Below are 13,282 nucleotides of genomic sequence, written 5' to 3'. Positions count from 1 at the left end.
GGCCTGAGTTATCTATGGCTTAGATAGAAGACAGTCAAAAGTGATCTTGAGGTCATCACCTGCACTGCTTAATTTTTAGTCACCTTTCTGGCTCTTCCAGTATCAATTCTCAAGGGAAAACCTGTGCTGCTCAGGAGCCAGTTAACTCCTGAGAAAAATTTTTTTAAAAGGCCTTTTCTGAATAGGTCACAACCAGTCTGTCCTAAAAAGAGTTAGCATGAAGTGATGTGGATCAAAACATGAGTTCCTGCCCCTTGAATTAAGTTTTTCATTATGGCTACTCAGCAAGACAAAGGCTCTTTCCCTGATTTATAAGTTTGTGCCCCAAATTCTGCTAAATGGCAAATGGTCCAATGTGCATCTGCCTGTCCACATCTGGCCTGCCCACATCTGGCGACCTTTCCTTGGGCCCTGAATCCTTGGACTGAAGAATAACCTTCCTCAGCAAAAGTAACTATAAAATGTACTGTCACTATGTCATCGCAAAATATACCAACTGTAAAGCTTTCTCTAGCAGGGAGAAGCACACCTGTATGCTTTTAAAATTATTTCTGTGTTCTGTACAAAATGACTTCATGAATTTCAGGATAATTCCATTATAATCCTTTTTTGTCTCCAAAGGGCTTTCTTTCAAATGTATTAGCACTGGAGTATTTTTAAATGTTTTAATTTTGTGTATTTTAAATGTGTCATTTGCAAAGAGTTGCTCAGTTGTATAAGAATGTTACTTCTTTGTTTAAGTTGAATGCCTTAAAAATTAATACAAAATCTGTTATCAAATGTAGGAACATATTTTATATGCTATGAAAAGGCTTAAGGCAGGTTTGCTCCTCAGTTTTCATAATGAATGCACTGGATGCAAGAGATTAAAGGACAGCAAAATCTACCTGTCCTAGTTGTTTACTTTTAATGTCTAAAAAAGTGGCTATGAAAGAGATAAATACAATCTCTACGCTGTATCAGGTGAACCATTTCCACATGGGAGACTGAATTCTGCTTTCCAAGTCAGCGGGAAGACCTAAACTTGGTTATCAGTGCAAAAAACACTGACTGAAAGGGAAATATATTCAGAAAAGAGTGATTTGAGATGATCAGAAAAAGAAAAGCAGCCCCCTGCCATAGGAAAGACTACAAAATCTTGGCTGGCCTAGTTATCAGCCCAAGCAGGGGGTGGTACACCTGAGGCAGAACTGCTGAAAATGAGGAGCAGGCTAAATGTTGCCACAAGAACACAATTGCACCACAAGTCCATTTAGGCTGAAAATTAGAGTGCTTTCAGATTAAAAACTGAAGTTTTGGAACATTTTTCCAGCCTGAGCTGAGGGGCAAAAGCATTACTACTGAATTTCATTAATTATGAAAGGAATCAAATGAGGTAGTTGTTTTCAAGAGCTGGGGAATTGATTCAATGCTACAAAAAGTCTGTCTGAGGCAGATAATGCTGTGTTACACTTTTCAATAACAGCAACGCAAGTGAATTCCTCTTGGGTGAATCCTGGGCGCACTTAAGACAATGGCCAATGGAATTAATTAAATGGAGCCAAATATCCTCGGTGGTGAGGGGAGCTGCTCATATGTCATAGCTCTCTCTTCAGCATCAATATTTAAAGCCAGCTAGTTGGAACCTTTTACTTAATTGAGAAACAATACAGCATTTAACCCTTCAGTGACGTTCCACCCTTCAGCTTTCAGAGGCAGGATCTGTTTACTCGGCTCGTCAGCAGGCAGCTGGTGGAGCAAAGAGGAGACCCTATAAAACACATTCCTTTTTAATTCCATTAATATGCCCTGTCCAGGAGAGAGTACCATTAAGTTGGTGTTTAAATATTTGGGATTGGCTGTCACAATTTAAATTAAAATATCCTTCTAGCTAGAAGGCCTAAATATAGAAGTGATTTCACCACAGGGAAAAAGGTGAGTCTGGAAAGTAGGTATTCCTGTCTAGAGCCTGACGTACAGTCTCTCTGAGCTTAATTTAGACTTTTATAACCTAAAAACCTCCTTATTTCTGTCACATTCCTCCCAAAATACCATGAGGATTGCATCTAGATTAGTTAGAAATAATAGTGAAACCTCAGCATACAGAATAGTGTGAAAATAATTTTTCTGGCTACAACCTTCCAATAGGGGTACTTATTTCAATAATACCATGAAAGGTTCAAAATTATGCTGAAAGGAGTGATGGACTGGACTGGCTCTTCCTGAATAACAAAGTTCAGCAAGTCCTGCTCACTTGCTCTAGTTCTGACCTCCCTCCAAAGACTGGAGTCTAAAATATTCCCTGTTGCAGTGAGAACGCCTCCATCTATTTAGGTGTTATCTGTTGTCAGCCTCTTATTCCTTCCCTGTGGAGGAAAAGTTATGGAGATGCAAAAACTGGAGATCTACTGACACATGGTGATGGAAGGTCAAGCAGAGGTAGCTGTCTGCTTTCAACTATAAAAATTGTGTCATTTTGTGCAATCTACATCAAACCTTAGTTTTGCTGCTAAGTGTATGGGAAGATCTACTGGTTATGGAACTAAGAGACCAAAGCAGTGGAAAACATGTTGGGTGGTTAGGCTTGGAAGTGGCAGAATCAGAATAGATTCTTTATTGCAGAAGTCTGCCTCACTTTTAATGCATGGAAAAAAACCCAACTGCTTGGCTCCAATAATGCCTAAAATCTCACAATTTCTTTGTGATTGCTTTTTCTGAAGCAAGTGTATGTCCGAAAAAAAAACCAAACCAACATTGCAATTTTTCCAAAATGTAGTTGTCTTAAGGGCTGTGTCAGTATCTGAGGTTCAGTAAGAAAAGAGTTAAAGCAATCACGATACCCAGTCTCTACTTGCCTCCATATCAAATCCATCTAGAGTGCACATGCAGGAGTTTATTTTGTTAAGAAAAATACATGGTGTCTCTCTTCTTTGGAACAAAAAAAGAAATATGGATTTGTAACCTTTTCCTTTTCTTTCTTTAAACTTAAGTCCTTCAATAGTGTTTTGAACAAACCTGAAGAGATTTTAAGACAGACATTTTGTATTATAACATTCCCCTGGGTCGTATGTATGATCGTCTTTACTAAAGCTCCTTTCAGTCCCAGTTGAATAAATATGCATTTTGTTTCACTAATCTTGAAACAACAGGAATAAAGTTTACCCAGGTCTTTTATACCTCAGAGAACAAAACAAATACTACAAATCTTTAGAGAGAAAGGATATACAAAAGGGCTTGAGGTGAATGTTTCAAAGCAAATACTCTTTAAACGATGTGCAAATTATTTCAGCACTCGAACATGATTTATGAAAGGGGATTAGTCCACTGAAACAAGAACCGAGTTTAAACTGTTGGGTTTCAAAGTCAAGGATGAGAAGTGCTAGCTGGAAAAGGCAGAAGAAACAGGATAGCAATCTATAGCGAGGATTTCTGATTGATTTTCTTTAACTAACTCAATCCTACATTAGCTATCGCTGTCATTCATACTTAACTGTGGTGGGCAGCATAAAATACCTTCTTTTATGATATAATTCCCCATAAAAATGAAGTATGCAATGGTGATAATTAAGTAATAATGAGGTAATTAATAACTCAGTGACTAGCTCTCTATTTACTAGTATGCCCCATAAATGAACACGAGGACTGTGAAACAATTAAAGATTATCCAAGCTCAAACAGATAACTTTTCCAGGGAGTTGTGTGTCAGTGAGCAGACCAATGAGTCACAGGTCACATCTATAATAATACATTATATTATATTGTAATATTCCCACATACTCTTCACATAATGGGTTAGAGCTACTCTTAAATACTATAAAAATGATCACTTTTATGTAATTGTAAAGATTAATAAGTGAGCTAACTTCTCATGGTTCTATAATGACCCTGCTGTTCTAGTAGGTAAAGGAAAATTTAATGATCCTGCTCAGATATGATTAATATCTAACTTTATCCTGGCTAAAAATCTGGACTTGGTTCAATAAAAATGAATTAAGTGAACATGCATGGGTTTCCCTGCCAAATGTTTATATGGAAGTTGGATATGCCCAATTTAAAAATATGCTTTTTCAGCCCAAATAGTAAACTCTGGAAGGATTTTGGAGAGTGAAGTAGAAATAAAACAAAGAATTAAGGAAACATTATATTATAATTGATGGAAACAGGATATTCAAATTCAGAAAAAAAAAGTAATTTTTTTAGGACTAGTCACAGCCAGTTGTGATTTTGAGTGCAACATAATCTTCTATTATCAGTAGAAGTGACACAATTTGTTTCTCAATTTGGCATGTTTTGTTTCCCACATGCCAATATTATTACTTCTTTGTTGCTGAATCAGTATTTTCCTAAGCTTTAGGAAGACAGCATACCTATACTTAATGTAGCAGAGAAACATAAGACTACAAATATGTAAAAAAATGTTTAGTCCCTGTAGTCCAGATGAGTGATTCCACTCTGCAAACCCAGCATGTTGCATTTTCTTTTCCTGCTTTTTTTTAGTGCCTGAAGCTGAGTGCATTCCTGTTGATGCAATAAAAATAAATGCCACAAACATACAAGATGCAGAGTGACAAAATTAACATTGCAGTAGGAATCTGCATATTTGCAGCTAGTTTTCATTTTGCTTTCTGTTTTAATTGTTGCCATTGGTAATGCTGCACTAATATACATTATTGCTTTATGTTTCTTGGCTTTATTAAAAGTAATAAAACTGACCTATACATAACGTTAACATTGTAATATAATAATAGTCCCTAAATAACATCATTTGGCTTTGAACTTCACATTTAACTGAAATAAATGGGCCAGGAAGGGGAAAGAATTCAGACCTCATCAGAAATAACAAAGAAATTGAGTGATTTCCAACTTCTGTGGCTCTAATTAGAATCAAGAAGGTTGGAAAAGACCTCCAAGATCATCAAGTCCAACTGTCAGCCCAGGGCCACCATCATGGTCACCACCAAACCATGTCCTCAAGGGTCATATCCACACCTTTTTGGATCACTTCCAGGGATGGTGACTCCACCAGTGCCCTGTTAATGAACCCCGTTTTTAAAGAGGTGACTTTTTAAAGAGTCCCACATCCCTGTGTGGATGAGGGACTACATAAGCTACCACAGAATCCAGCCCTTGGTAAGCTTGGCTGGGCCAGTAGAACCTCTCTCTACATCCCAAGATATGGTCTCACAACCTTCCATCCCCTTCAAGTGTTAGAGAGGAAAACAGAAAACTCCCACAGGCTCCTGTCAGCACTGCCTGCAATTACGGTGTCTTCTTCTAGGAGGTGTAATGATGTTTTCAATAAATAAATTTCTGGCTTTTTTTCCCCCCTTCTGTTATTACACAGCCAAAACCATGCAAATCCATGTGTTCATGCCCTGGTGCCTATCCTTTCCCCTGTCAGAGAAACAACAGCCTCACACAGGAGGTCTTTGCCACAGAAATCCCCAGTCCTGTGCAGGGAGAAAATTTAAACCCGCAAACAAGTCCTTGGAGGAAGATCCAGCCAGAGAAAGACCAAGTGGAGCATGTGGAGATAGGAAGTTTTCAAGCTCCACCAGATTCCCCATTTCTTCCACCATGTCTATTAAATAACCAGAGTGGGTTTCTGCTGCTGTTTTTTCCCCTAACACTCATTGTACAGACTTAGTTATCCAACAAACTGCCTTCACAAAGATTCCTCTAGTAATGCTTTAGTAATTTAGTAATTACTTAGGGATAAATACATACTATGCTCAAGTTTCAGAATTCAGCAGTCTGAAGAAAAGTGAATGAAAAAAGAAAAGCAATTTTGGGCAATTTTAAAGCACATGGTCCATGTTTCAATCCTAAGGACTATAAGCTTCTGAATTTGACTTTTAAGAAACTAAAGCAGAATTCAATGCTCAGATGACTTTGTAGCAAATACCTATGAAGGCAAATTGAAATTAAGATCCAGAGGTTTTGGTATTTTTTTTCCCCTTGATTTAAAAGATGCTAGGAGGTATATTCCCAGACACTGCCACAAGGCCATTCCCTAGGGAAGTGTGCAAAGGCTGTGGCATCCCAAGGGCAAAGCATCACCCTTTCAGACTAAAAGACCCATCACTCCCTGTTGAGAGTCCAAGAGGAATTTAGGTAAGGAAAGTATCATTATTTGAGTTGGCTGGTGGCCAGGGTGCTGGGGCTAAGACCCTGATCCTTATGGAGAGCAGAAAGGAATCCCAAGCCTGCTGTTTAATATGCATGACATGTTGGCTTTGCTGTCAATTTTCCTTCCACCCCCTGCCTCTGTCCACTTTTTTCCACCTGTTGCAACTTGTCCTTATTGGGGCTGAGAGCTGGAATTGTCTTACTTTGGTATCACATTGTGTCTGGCACAATGACGCCTGGGGTCTCTGACTACTCTTAATGAGACACTGAAATGACCATGAACAGCAATAACCCTACCACAACTCACCAAGATGTTCCTTTTCACACAAATCTATATTTTTAAAAATTTTTAATGGTGTAGTTGTGGCACCTCCAGCTAGAATTCAAACATGGAGGAGATTTTCCAGGCTGCATGACTAACCGCCGGGTTTCAAGTAAAGTGTTCTTGAAGATAAGGAAAAAATATGCGAGTAGAAACAATAAAAATAATGCAATTCAATCTTATCAATTCAGGCAGTTCCAGCTTTTATGTGGCAAACAAGGAGATCAAATTGCATTTATCTAATATCACAGATTTTTTTTTAAATGTCTAAAATATTTCATTATTTTGTTTTGGCAACCTAAAGCTGAGGAACAGATTACTGTTCCCACTACATAAGGAAATAACTGACAACAATTAGTATTTATTCTTGTTGCTTTTGTAATAAAAATAGAATTCCATCACTTTCAAGGAAACCTAAAATATTAATAAGAATGTGATGAACTGAGTAAATGTGACGCCATAAGGAAATGATGGAGAACAGGTTGGAAATATAGTGCTTTGGGAATGGATTGCATTATCAAGCTTGTGATTGTGCATTTTGACAAGAGCAGCCCTCAGATTGATACAGTAGCCAAAGGGCACTCTTCCTACTGCAGAGCTGTTTGTTTCCATCCTGGAGAGGGGGAGCAGGAAGGGAATTGATCCCCTCCGACAATCAATAGCAACTCCAGCCCAGGCTCTTGCAAACAGGTCACTCCTGGGGGACAGAATTCCCAGAGGATGGCCACAAATGGCCCAGGGTGCAAACCACGAGATGGGTGCATGGGCAGGAAAAGGAGGGCAGAGTTTAGCTGAGAGAATCCACTTGGTTTCACTGCCCAAAACACAACTGTCCTGACAGCTCCTGTGGCACACACAGCAAGGCCCCTTGGGGTTTGGAGAGAAGAACAATTCCTGGGAACCTGATGGTGCACAGACCCTTTCCCTACATCCCAGATTCTTTCCCTACTTCCCATACACCGGGAGAGAAGAACAATTCCTGGGAAGCTGATGGTGCACAGACCCTTTCCCTACATCCCATACACCACAACAGCATCTCTACTTGCAGAGTAACCCAGGTGCCTGGTTCCCTGGGGTTTAAAATTAACGTGGCAGACCATCTACCCATGAACCCAATTATAATTGGTACTAATTAGGAGGGGTTTTTTGGCAACGTTACTAAAAAAAAAAACAAAACAAAACAAAACAAAAAAACCCCACCAAAATAGCCCTATGGTCTGAATGGTGACTAAATTACTTGGAAATTATGAAGTTTGACACTAATTTTTAAAATTATCTGTTTAGAACACTTTGCATTAAAAGAAGGGTGCTGCAAGTCAATTTTCTTGCAAAATATGCACCTTTCTTCTAATGGAGGAGGTTGCTGAGGTGAAAATCATGTTACTTCTGACCAGCATCAGCTGCAGAAATTATATCAGTGAAATAGCTGACATCATAAAATAAAAAGTCATCTCTTTCCATGTATTTGAGAACAAGATCACAGTTTTACATATTTTGGTAACACTCCCCAAGGCCATTCTTGGTTTCTTCTTAGCTCAAGAAAACTTCAATTAGAACATGAGTTGAAACCAAACTGGATGAGAAGCCACTGAAAAGCTGCATGACCAAGAGAACAGCCACTCTCTGAACTTTGGAAATTGAGCCTGGCAGTTTGAGCCCAATTTTCAATGAAAGCAGTGTCTACAGCTCAAAAAGCATAACAGAGAATTACCATTTGTCCTTGTAGTGCAAGCAGAAGCAATTAGGATTAGACATAAAAACCAAATTCCTGCTACTAAGTCTCGAGGGACAGTCTCCCCAGTTTTAAATTAAAGAGTAAATTACTGAAATGCTTTGGTACCTGTCCTTTATATACTCGTGCTGCAAAAAAAAAAAGAAAAAAAGAAAAAAGCAATGATGCAACAGTATCAAGGATATTTTTGCAACCCCTACAATGTAGGTAAGGTAAATACAAAAAAATTTGAATATTTCATTAAAGGTTATCAAAGCGGGAGGGGGTGGGCTGCTAACACATCAGTTGCTCATCTTCTTTGTTAAACTGGAGGAGTTGTAAAGCATCATTAAAAAAATCTCCTTTGTTTGGATTTGGCACTGGCAATAGTCAAGAACGTAAAAGCACTATAAAATTATAAAATCGTTAAACTTTGCAAGAACTTTATAAATACACTTGCAGATATTGCACATATCTTTGTGCTCTGCAGTCAAACTGGACAATGAAACGACCACCTGTTAACTGCTAACAATGTGTCATTACCAGTTCTCATGCCTTTTTAAAGCAATTTTGGCTCTAGCTGCCGATAATTCTGGCTACGATACTTGTGTGAACATTAAGGGCACAGAAAGCCAAAGGCAGAAAACTGACAATACAGTTTGTGCTTAGACTACTAATAAGTAAGTGAATAATATGATTTTTCTAATTCCACATAATTGCTTGATCTCAAGGGGCCAAAAAAAAAAAAGTTCTGAATACATATTTTAGAAGCAATCCAATCTACGGTATTTAAATGCAAGCTTCGATTCAGTGAGATTTCACAGCAGATATTTTCACATTTTTTTAATAGTTTAAATAGCCTTTAACAAAACGGAGGTTATTCAGGATTCTCTAAGGTTTGAAAAGAAACATAGACTAAGTCTCTGTCACTGCTCATAGTCACTTTTTCTGTTTTGTCTGACAAATTATCATTTAAAGATATGTGAGAAGTCTAAATAAATAAATAAAAATTCCCTGAGTGCTGAGGCAGTTTATGGGCATTTTGCTATTAGCTACAATAAGAGCAGAATCAGACCCTCAGAACTCGCTGTGTTCTCAGTCTTATTTTTCTTCCTCTGAGAAATGCAACGTAACACCCAGTGCAAAGATATTGGGACAATTTTTCACAAGCCACGTTCAGGCTACTTTATATTTTATAACACAAAGGAAAAAAGAAAAAAAAAAACAACCAAACCACAAAACCCTTGGAAAAAAAAAAAAGAAACATCTTCAAGATAATAAGAAAACAAACCCCAAAATCCTGTGGTCTGCAAAAAGAGACTATTTAATGAGTCTCTATTTGTGTGTACGCGCACGCATGTGTGCATATATTTATGATTGTGTAGATAATTATCATTAAAAATAGCTATGTTGGGTCTTTTTAACACAGCCCTTTTCTTAACATCTTAGGCTTTGATCCTGCACTGAAAGGCGTGCAGGCAAATTCCTACAGAGCCCTTTGGTACCTAAAGGCACCTCGAACCAGCCTGCCAGTGTGGGGCTGTCACCGCGCTGACACCGGGAGCAGGATGTGAATCTCCCGCCAAACAAAGGAGGAAAACAAAAATTCAGGGGAGAGGGCGAAGTTAAAAAAATGTTGGTTGAGGAATTCAGGGTCAGCACCAGCTCCTGCTGCCCACGAGCTCAGGAGCATCTCGGCACAAACTGGGAGAGGCTTTTCAGAGGAGGAAAGAACAGCCCTGTTAGTTTTAGATCACTTTCTTTTCTAATCACACTGACAAACAATCAACGCCAAACCCTGGAATTTATCTTCTATAAAATTATAGATACATCACTGATTGTTGGCTGCAAAGGATATGTCAATTCTTTCAGCAATTCAGTGTATAAATACACAACAGACAAAATTACTCTGGCAATTTGAGGTATTTTACTAAAATGGAAACAAAGCAACTGCAACAGACCATTAACGTAGGACTCATGTTGCTTATTTTTAAAAATAAATGGCTTAAATAAATGTCTTTGCTCCTAAACAAATTTATTTTGCTTAGGAGAGAGTGTCACCCTTTAAAAGTGTGGAGCTAGTAACTGTCTTTACTTAAATGCAAGTTATGTATATCAGTGCAGAACATATTCAGCTTTAAAATTCTCAGTGATCTTCCTTACATTCTGTATGTAATAAAAATTATCTTGTCCTGTAATGGCATAGTTATTTAAAAAGGAAAGAAAAAAAAAAAGAAAGAAAAATGAGGAAAGAAAAAAGCCTTACTTAAAGATTTTCTGTGTTCAGGCTTTGGCTCTTTGGATTCAGTGTCTAAGTTATTCAGTAATTCGATGCTGGAGGATCTTCTGAGTTTGAACTCCAAATTTCTCGATGTAATTCTCTGTTCTTTTGGCTGGGAAAAGAATATATATATGTATATACATATGTGTATGCTTTTAATAAAATTATTATTTGTAAGAATGAAGCAAGAGATTCCAGTACAGAAGCTAACAGACACACACAGAGCAAGTGTGCAGGGAGTATATAATTTAAGGAAAGTGTAATGCAAAATTTGTCATATGGCAAAGCTTTTATGGCCCTGACAGACTGATCCTAATTTCTGAGATAAATTCCCATTTAAGTGAGGAAAACAAAAGGCCTGCTTCTTTAGGCTTTAGGGACCAAAATTATTTCCACATTGCAGGCTACTTTCAAATGCTGGCAAAGAGGAAGAGTGTTTAAATTGCTTTTCTGTTTTAGATAGTTACAGTAAATATTCTTGCAAACACAATTACTTCAAACATCATTGCAAATTTGGGGTTGAATTCTGCTGGTTTAAGCTTAAGAAGTAGTCGGGGGGCTTTTCTCTTATTCTAATTTACTGGCAGACAAAGTGAAAATGAGCAGGGGAAAAAAAGAAAAAAAAGAACGAAAAAAAGGAGACGCTGTTTCGGCTGAAGCCAGTCTCTTCCCGTGGCATTTGGTCAGGTGAGACTCAGCCATCCCAAGAGGCTGGAAAGCTGCCAGGCTTTTCACACTCGTTCAGAGTTTCAGGAGTGAAATATCTGGCAGGGATGGAGTGGCCAGGAGTGGTGCGTGGTGGCATCCTGTCCTGCGCACTCAGACCTTGGCCAGCACCAGCCCACCACGGCCACTTGTGCCCCACCAGCTGCTGCTGCTGTGGCTCTCTGCATGCTCAGGGCTGCTGGTGCCACAATATTAAACTAAAAAAAAAATTATATATATATATAATCAGGTTTATTAGATGTTTAGTTGAATAATATGCCAAAAAAATTTTTTTTTTCTGAGTCTCCATGGAAAACTCCACCCCAAAATCTTTAGTTGGATATCAATATCCTCACACACCCAATGAAATGCACAATATGAAGACATACATCATCAGATCAAACTTTCCTTGGCTGATTATAGCCTCAGGGTAATAGAATGTTTGTAGCTCTTTAAGGAAACAGTAGCTGTGTTCAAATTAACCCTTTCAAAGAGGCTGCAGATTTCACTGCACTGCAACCTCTGAAAAATGCAAGAAATGGGGATGTTTTTCTCTCAATAGATTCTACAAGGAAAGTCAGTGCTTTCAAAAAAAAAAAAAAAGGCAAACAAAAAAACCAGAAAATGTTCTTGGATCAGGCAGGGATAGGAGGAAGATGTTTGGAATTTGTACTGAGAGTGGCAAAAAAGAATGAAAAAGCTACAGCTGAAGCTGGTTTTGTAATTAAAAACTGTTTTAATAAAATGCAACCCTGCTTACTTCTAGTAGAAAACCCCCAGCCTTCCTGGGAGAATACCAGCAATCAGTTACAAAGGAATATTATTTGCTAGCGTTATTCTTGTGAATAAGTAATACAAAAATTCATAAAAGGCTCAAATGTATTAATAGTCCTATTGAAGATTATATACTGTAGGCTGCATAAACAGAAAATGCAAAAATTCATTAGTTATTAAGTGCTTGTGTGCTTTTACAACCCTCAGCAAGCCAGCGTCCTTGTTATTTCAGAGAAATAAATGTAGCGTTCCGTTTCGAGGCAAGAATCAAATGACATTTTTGTGCAACAACCTTGTTTATCTGACATTTTTTAGTAGATTTGCATACATATTTTTATATCCTTCAGAGAAAGGAATGTCTAGCTAGCTGCTGACTGCCTAAAACCTGTAGAGATGCCTGAGCAAATGAAGTTGAAATTGATACATCTTAATTAATAAAGGTAACAGCCAAAACAAATACATACCAATCTGTCAATTGCATTTTTGATAGCGTGGAACCAATCCAATATGAGAAAGTCGGTATCCGACTGGAAGAGGAACTCATTTCCTGACACTGTCGTGATCTGGGGAGGGCATGGGCACACACAGGTGAGTAAAGCACACACCAGGCAGATGATTTTCCTCTATTTCCCCTCCCGTTCCCCCCAAAATGCTTGTTCTTTTTACTGGGATTTGTCGGCTGGAGTGCCGAGTTACCGAGGAGTTCTGAACCTCTGTCTGAAAACTGTTTTGAATATGTCAAAACAAACGAGATATTGTCTCAGCAATGCAACCACAGAACACAAATAGTGCAGAAATAACGGGTATGTGACAAAAGTTAAGAAAAGCCAGGAAACTCGGTGTAATGAGACACAGTTCAAGGGAAATCAAAGCACCCTGAAAAGAATTGAATGCATCAGGAAAATTATTTCCTGCCATTTGCAGTTTCCATTTGTATTTTACTAATATTGGTTTTTGTGTCTGGTACCTGCAGAATTTGAATTTTCACATTTATTATTTACCTATGATTCACCACTTCCAAACATTTTGGTAAAATTTATAATGTCACTCTTTCACATTAAAAAAAAAAAAAATTATCATCAAAGATGGCTGCAGCAGAGTAATTAGGAGCCCATTTATCATGAAAAAAAAATCCCCAGTTTGTCTGAATAGAAGTCGATTTACATTTTTGACCCACTCACTGGGAATATTTATCAAAAGAATATTCAATCCCCTGATAACGCTGTTTCACTGCCTAACCTAATATTTGGTGGAAATATGTATGTATATGCTGTTGGTCTGAACTTCTGTAAACCACTGGGATAATAACAATACATAATTTTTTATTTTACACATGTGCAAATAGATATATATTTATACAGATATATTTCACCAGAGGAAA

The 13,282-nt window shown here is 38.0% G+C and overlaps 1 protein-coding gene across 1 annotated transcript in view; it reads right to left on the bottom strand.

Annotated features, from left to right (window-relative positions):
* The window catches only part of ARHGAP15 (Rho GTPase activating protein 15), a 322,265-nt gene that overhangs the window by 145,570 nt on the left and 163,413 nt on the right, over window positions 1-13,282 (bottom strand). The window contains exons 8-9 of the mRNA XM_039702307.1: window positions 12,366-12,464; window positions 10,408-10,534 (exon numbers count right to left, since the gene is read on the bottom strand). Of these exons, the coding sequence (XP_039558241.1) occupies window positions 10,408-10,534; window positions 12,366-12,464 (226 nt within the window). The remainder of the gene's footprint in view (window positions 1-10,407; window positions 10,535-12,365; window positions 12,465-13,282) is intronic.

The sequence above is a fragment of the Passer montanus genome, unplaced genomic scaffold, assembly GCF_014805655.1.
Source record: "Passer montanus isolate IOZ18808 unplaced genomic scaffold, ASM1480565v1 scaffold1, whole genome shotgun sequence".
NCBI classification, from domain to species: Eukaryota; Metazoa; Chordata; class Aves; order Passeriformes; family Passeridae; genus Passer; species Passer montanus.
Note: the sequence above shows the minus strand (reverse complement) of the source record. Positions and strands in the feature narration are given on the sequence as shown.